The sequence below is a fragment of the Neomonachus schauinslandi genome, chromosome 5 (genome assembly GCF_002201575.2).
Source record: "Neomonachus schauinslandi chromosome 5, ASM220157v2, whole genome shotgun sequence".
NCBI classification, from domain to species: Eukaryota; Metazoa; Chordata; class Mammalia; order Carnivora; family Phocidae; genus Neomonachus; species Neomonachus schauinslandi.
The window spans coordinates 37505100-37513133 of NC_058407.1; the positions used below are offsets into that span (position 1 = coordinate 37505100).

At 36.6% G+C, this 8034-nt stretch overlaps 1 protein-coding gene across 1 annotated transcript in view; it reads right to left on the reverse strand.

Annotated features, from left to right (window-relative positions):
• ACSS3 (acyl-CoA synthetase short chain family member 3) overlaps positions 1–8034 on the reverse strand; it is a 140339-nt gene that overhangs the window by 15425 nt on the left and 116880 nt on the right. The window contains exons 12-13 of the mRNA XM_021689851.1: positions 3682–3763; positions 1388–1510 (exon numbers count right to left, since the gene is read on the reverse strand). Of these exons, the coding sequence (XP_021545526.1) occupies positions 1388–1510; positions 3682–3763 (205 nt within the window). The remainder of the gene's footprint in view (positions 1–1387; positions 1511–3681; positions 3764–8034) is intronic.

Here is an 8034-nt window from a genome sequence, read left to right on the forward strand (position 1 = left end):
GAGTAAAAAGACAAGTCACAGACTGGAAGACAATATTTGCAAATCATGTATCAGGTAAAGGACTCTCAAAACTGAAGAATAAGAAAACAGCCCAATTTTCAAAGAATGGGCAGAATATTTCAACAGGTATTTTACAAAAGAAGGTACGTGGATGAGACATAAGCATGTCAAAAGATGCCCAACATCATTAAGTCATTATGGAAAAGTAAATTAAAAGTAATGTGATACCATTACATCTAATAGCATGGTTTAAATAAAGAATAATGATAACACCAAGTGTTGATGAAGATGGGAAGAAACAGAAACCCTCAAACACTGCTGGTGAGAATGTAAAATTGTGCAGCCACCGAGAAAACAGTTTGACAGTTTCTTATAAACTTAAACATAAACTTACCATATAACCCAGCCAACTCACTATAGGTATTTATCCTGGAAAAATAAAAACAAATTTTGCCCCAAAACCTGTATATGAATGTATATAACAGAATTATTTAAAGTTGTTTCAAACTAGAAACAATCCAAATATCCTTCAGTGAATGAATGGATACAGAAACTGGTTAGTACATCCACAAGTGGAATACTACATAGCAATATAAACGGACAAATTATGATACACACAAAAACTTGGATGGATCTCTAATGTATTTTCCTAAATGAAATAACCCAGTCTCAAAATGTTACATAACTGTATCAGTCCATTTATATGACATTCTAGAAAAGCAAAAACAGAAACAGAAAAATCAGAAGTCACCAGGGATGGGGAGGGTCAGAATACAAAGGTCAATGTTATGGGAGAAATCTTTGGCAGTGTTGACATTTTTCTGTATCCTATCTGTGGTGATGGTATCAAGAATCTATACAAGTATAAAAACTCATAGTTCTGTACAACAATAAAATGGGTTTTACTCTATGTAAGTATACAAATTAAAAACATTATCAAAGAAACCTCTTCTGGGGACTTTGTGACAATGTATTTACATTGGAAGAAAATTCTCAGGATTTAAGAGTACAATAAAATGTTTAAATCTCACACCAGTTAAAGACGATATGCAAACCAGGTTATTAAGCAAGAGAAAATCAAGAAGCTAGAGGCAACCAAGTAGCAAGGATCAAAAAACAAAAGTATATAAGCTCTCCTATAAATAACACATATGTGTAGCTTCTTAAAATTCCTCCCTACCACCCAGACAGAGATCAGGGAGTGAGGAGAATAGGAGGATTTTACAAGAGGAAGTGAGGTGAGAGAGATACGAGAGTAACCTAGCCTCTACATCAAATGAAGGGTATGGTAATTTTCCAGGTACACTGACTTAACCTCAATTATTGACTTCAGTTCAGCTCTGTCTCTAAATACTACTGGGAACAGAAAATCCATATTCATCAATACCTCTTCGATAGCACCTGCAGAAATCCTGTGACCTGCAACATTTATCACGTCATCAACTCGAGACATAACATATAAATAGCCTTCTTCATCCATGTAACCAGCATCCATGGTGTCATAGTATCCCTGAAAATAAGAACCGATAATGTCTAATTAGCATGTATTGATTGCTAGGTAATGCAATCATTTAAGTTTGGCATAATATAAAATCTGATAGAAATGGATTTACTGCATACATTTGACTTTTTTCATTACTAGGCTATGGAATTAAACTCCTTTTGATTTTGATAACTTACTAGAATCTCTTTGCTCCACTAATAGCCAGGACTAAATTTAAGCATTCTTATATATATTCAAGTTAAATGTTTGAGAGTTGTGAAGTTTATGAACTCAATTTTTTTTTTAATGGAGAAGTAATAGTTCAATATTTCCAATATACTTTGGTATTGCAAAGTAATTCTTCGATAGATTTCTCCTTTAATTATATTAATTTTTGAAAGCTTTAAAGCTCTCTATAAATAATTACAAAATAGAGCGCTAGTTTATTAACATGAATCTGGATTAGACTCTAGCTTCCATGAAATATAATAATAGGGGTGAAATTTAATTTTTAATCAACTCAAAGTAGCAGCACATCTTCACTGGTCCAGAAATCACAATAGAAATGAAGAATCAAGAAGAATAAGTTGAAAGAAATACTACTTCTAATGCTTTTCAGTTATCTTGATACTTATGTTAATAAGCATGGGCTCTAGGAACAATCCAGATGAGTCACTATTTGTGCTTCTTATTCTTTCTGAGACTCAGTGTGCTCATCTGTTAAACAGGGTAGTGGATTATACCCTATAAGGCTTCTGTGAAGCATAAACGAGATAGTGTATCTAAAGAGGGCAGACCCTGGCCCATCATAAGCCCTCAGTAATTGGCAGCTCTTACTGCAATTTCTACTGGAGAGAAAACCTAGAGTACAGTTAAAGAGCATGGACCGTGGAACCGGCCATTATGAGTTCCATTTTCAGCTCCATCACTTCTAAACTACGGGCAAGTTACTCAACCCTTCTGTGCTGTGATTAAGCCCTTAGATGAGAAGTTTGAAGTCAGGGTAACAAGGAAAAAATATATAGAGAGAGTCACTCCACATAGTTTAACCATAAACTGAGACTCTGAAGGAGCTTTCACTGTTAAAGGTGATCATGTTAAAACCACAGGCACACCTTATTTGCCATTGTCAGGTGTAATTAATCATATCAGTACTCTGATGATTTAACGGTGGCCCATGGGGCGCATAGATTGGGCTGACCCGGAGTCAACTCTACTGACAAATCTTCCTGGCCACACTCCATCCATCGGGGGCCTGTTTAATCTCAGCTACTGAGGTCATTTAACTCCAAGATCTCTTTCTAAAGGAAGCTATTTTAAATCTTGTCATTTGTCTGCTTGATTAGATTACCTGTCCTTCACTCACAAATAATAAAGATAAAATGTTAAACACTGAAACTTGTTTTTGTTTTTAAATGAAATTCTGATCTTTTTTTTTTTTTTTTCACCTACTGCATGATGAGAACCAAGAATCTCCCGGAAAGAAATAGAAGTCAAAGGACAGCAGCAATATGATGGTGGGACCTGATGTATATTATCAGTAAATGCTGTTATGAACACAAAACACATCTTGGTGATGTGGAGAAAGAGGTAAATGACAAGACAAAAACAGTTTTTGTCATCCAGGTGACTGGAGTTTGTGCTACCGGAACATCATGTCTAGCATGTATCTGTATTTTAAAATGGGAATTTAAAATAAAAAGCCAAGAGAACATTCAGGAACAAATGTCAAAAATAGGTAAGGGAATGGAAAAATACAACTGTGGGCAATCCAAATGAACTTTGCTCACATAGCCAGCTGTAGAGGAGATTAAGGGGTCCCAGTGACAGGGTACAATTCTGATCAGGTGCTCTCAGTCTGCAGAGGGATCCATGCAGGAAAGAACAGAGATAGCCCCCCCCCAAAGTCTTTAATTTAATAAAAACTTTCCTGATATTGAGGGCTGCTAAAATTCAGGAAAATGTGTTAAGAGAAACAGAAATGTCTATGTCCAGAGACTGAAAAATAAATATAAAAATGACTTATTTCGATCATTGTGGTGTGGGCATTCTTATTTCTGAGATCTAGAACTTAGTCCAGATAAACTTTAAAAGTTGTATTGTTATCTATGATTCCAGGACTGAGTGCTCAATTTAATAGGCAAGAACTGTAAAGAAGTACTTTGGAAGGTTTAAAGAAAGTATAATAAAGTTCTTACAGGAAATTTTTCAAAGTATAAATGCTTGAATGCTTCCTGATTCTTCCAGAGTCCTGAAAAAGCCCCAGGTGGTAATGGCAACCTTATATAAAAACAGAGCAGTTAGAATTACGATCAAAGTGGTAATAAAGATAGATTGATTAGAATAATTTTCTAGTGTGATGGATAATTGCAAGTCAAATCCCACATTGAAATATAACCCCTAAATCTACTGGACAGATCATGTCTAATTGAGGCTGAAGTAGCTGACCATGACATGGCAGCATCATCGAGGGATGACTGTAGTTTCTAGAAAGGGCACAAAAGGCATATATAGCTGGCATTCAAATAGATATTAGCAGCAATCACTGTTTCAATAAGAAGCATAACATCTGCAAAAAGGAACCACAAATGCATCACTGAATTACTTTTTAGGACAAATATCCTTCTACCATAGGCAAATAATTTTTTTTTTTTTTGAAGTTCCAAGGACCCAACTGCCACCTCTACCCATCTCTGTGTGACGAAATGCTCCAAGTCAACATTCCAGGAACAATCTTTTATCTTCACAATCAATCTGCATCAGGGAATTCCCTCTCACTACGCCCTCTTGTATTCTTCCTTTTCATGACCATCCCAATCTATGTGATTTCTCATCTGATGAACACATGGAGATATTGAGAATATAAAATGTAAGATAGGATATACCCTTCTTTCCAACTAATTTGCTCTTACATTTCTTGCTTTCCTCCATAGTATCGAACAGGTGTTATACACATGGCAAGGGCTTTATCTTTATCTGTCTGTCTTGATACAGGTAAAGGAACAATTGTTTTCTGGACACAAGAACATTTTCAGATGTTTTACAGTTTGGAAATTCCGATACTGTAAAACTTATGGATTTTCAAAAACCTTCCCTCTCCAGGCTCACGTAATAAAAAATACGAAGTGAAGCAGTGACTTCACAGTACTGATTCTGAGAAAACTGAAAACAAAGTAGACATGGCTACTGCCCACATGAGGCAACGTCCCGCATCTTCCACCCCGACATTAGGCCTCCAAGGCTCTGAACTGTAGTCTCACGTTCTGTCAGGCAGAAAGTGCTGTTACAGGTGGGATCAGCAGCCCAGCTCCACCATCCCCAGCCTCCCGGTAGGTCCTCCCCTTGAGAGGTCTTCATTTTGTACTATTTTATGATGGAGGAAAAAATGCAACATCTGCATTTCTGGACCTCATGTAATTGCATAGAATGCACATGAAAGCAATTTGTAAAGAGAACAACAGAGGTTCTGCTGTTGTTACTATTGCTGTTCATCACTAAACCTGCGTGAAGTCAGTAGGCTGAGGCAGATGATCCGTTTGGGTCCTTGTAACTGACTTTGCTAGGTCAATCCTCAGTCACTATGTATATAATTTCACTTTATCAGTTTGTTTTTATTGTTAATATTTTACAAACAAGTGTAAATCATTGGTAATTAAACATGGAAATAAAATAGGAATATGGCAGCCACCAAAACACATTCAGTTCAGCATCCTTTTCAGGATGCTGAGGATAAAGAGGTGAAGAGGACACCAAGAAGGGATGGTAGATGGTAAATCAAAAGCCAATCCGGGCCAGAAGTGGTAGCATTAATGAGTGAAGCCGACTATATGTAAAATAAAAGACCTCGACCATAATCTCAGTGGAGATGGATTCTGTTCACATATTAAATAAGTAATTTTCAGTTGTTTTCTCCCCCCAAATATATCCTGATATATAATCCTTTCTGTTTTTCATGGTGATATTTTTAAACCATACTCTAAGAAAAACAAAAAGTAACTACAATAATAAATGGCAACTGACACTCGGGCAACTTTGGGGACATCAGAGAGTGCTGGGGTCTGAGGCAAATTAGAACGCGGACGCCACGTCTAATGAAAGCAACTTTTTCTTAGCTCTATTTGATTGCTAGTATACAGAAATGCCCATCCAAATCCTGAAACACTTACATTGCCCATATTAAAAACTATGCATATAGAAGGACCTACTGTTCAGTAAGCTTCTCTTTCATTTTATACAAATTTTGATCCCCCCCAGCAGTAGATACACCTAAGTATTTGCACCAATAATCCAAATGAATTAGTACTTTGGGTACTGCATGCAATCTGAGTTTCCCAGTGGCCTAGTATGTACCTGATTCAGTCAGTGTGTGTACATGGGATGGAGAGTGCAGCATTTTCTGGTAAGGGTGTTACTAGAGAGAAAAGGAACATTTTATACTTCCCAGAAGTTGGTTACATCTGCAACCTCTGTCCTTAAAAAGAAGATGCCCTGATAATTTGGGTTTTCTCTTACTTCCTGAGAGAACTATGGTACAACAATTAGTAACAGATAGATTATATTCTTATAATTAATTAAAGCTTAGAGAGTTAAAGAATAGGTAGCCATCCTCCAGGGGGGAAAAAATTAATGAACTTTAAGGACATGGGCTTTTTCAGCTGTTGCACAATATTTTAAACACCTGCTTAAATTTTTTGAAGACCAGGGACAGTAGGGATTTTTATACAATTTCTCACTCCTATGAGAAGGGTCTGCATAAATTTGTATAGACCTATAGACCCTGAGAATTAAGAATAACATGCCAAGGATATGATCCAGGGACAGTGCATGAAATGGAAGGAAAAATTCAAGGCCAAATGCTATTTTTCTTTAAGGACCAAAGAAATAAGATCAGTGAACAAAAACAAAAGAAAATCAAATGTTTGAGAACTAGGAAAAAATAGTATCTTAGGAGCCACTCCAGTAGAATTTTAATAATGACTGAGTGTTCAACAAGGTCATAAAAGCACAGATTTTGTTTGAAAGTGATTCAATAGAGGTCAGGGAACTTAGTGATTAAGATACTTTGAGTATTCTCAGGATTGCCATTTCAGTGGTGTGGAGCAGACAGTAACAGGAGTGATTAAAAAGTAAACAGGAAGTAAGTAAGTGGAGGCAGGAAGTTAGACTACACTTTTTAAAAGTTTGTGGATGACTGGAAGAAAAGATATGTCATTGATTTAAGGAAGAGAAGCAGGCTGATTTAAGATGGGGACGACGTGAATAGAAGCAGCCAGTGAGGGGGCAATGAAGATATGAAAGTTAGAGAAGAAAATACCAGAGGAATTATGTTTTTATTCATTCATTCATGTATGCATACATGCATGTGTGCATTAACTCATGTATTTGTTTTCTTCATTCAATCAATATTTGTTGGATGCTTGGTATTCCTCAGTCACTGTGTTAGACATTAATGATACAAAGATTTAAATTCCGGTCTCAGACACATGAAGATCCTGGCATAATGGTACTATAAGAAACTTAGTATTTTTATAATATAGATAAGGAGAAAGATTGTCATGAGTGATGTCTATTCCATTAAGTTAATGAAATAACATAAAGATGTGTGTCAGGCAAGTTTTATAGCAGGTCCTTAGACTCTGTACCGGCAGGAGCTCTTGGAAGGGAAAGTTTTATCCCTGAAACTAAGCCCACAACTAAAAGCCAAGGGGTGGATCTGCTGGAAATGGCATCTGTGCCTCCTGATCATTTTTGAGATGTCCCAGAAAACTACTTCAATATCCCCAAATCTAATTGAGGAACGGGCTGGAGAGCAAGATAGGAGATTGCAATTAGTACTTAGTAGGATAACATGAGGGAATGCTATCTGTTCTTCACTAATAAAGTCTGATACATTTTAAAAATTCAGATGTTGCAATTTCAATATTAGAAAGAGAGTCTAAAAAAGGAACCTTGAAAGATGCCATATAATGGTCCTAAAGAAAAGCAGGAAGAGAGGCTTCCAGAATTGGGAGTATGAAATAAAACAGGAGCAGCAATAAGCTCCAGAGAGAAGTTAGGTGTATATAAGCTGGAGCAGATTTTTTTTTTTAACAGAATTCCAAATTAACATTTTTCTTGTTGAATATCCTAATAATTATCCTATTCCTTCTGGTAAAATGGATGCCCTGGGGATAATATCTATCCTACTGTCTACCTCACAGAGATGTTACAGAAAAAGAAAACTGTTTTCTGTAGTTATAATAACATGAAGATACATTAGACTGGCAGAAGGAGGGGAAGACTTGAAAATACTGAGACATAGGCTGGTTAGCGTCTGTACTCCTCCTTCAAATCCAAGATAAAATGTTACCATTCTGTGATACCTTCCCCAACTCTTTCAAGCAGAGTGAAAGGGAAGTTTTGTTGCAACCTGTCCAACTGTGAATGAAGAGTTACCCTCGGAGAATGTCTTTCCTCAGAGACCAATCTTAAGGGGAAAGAGAAATAACAGAAGTGATCCCGTGTGTGTGTGTGTGTGTGTGTGTGTGTGTGTGTGTGTGTGTGTGTGTGTG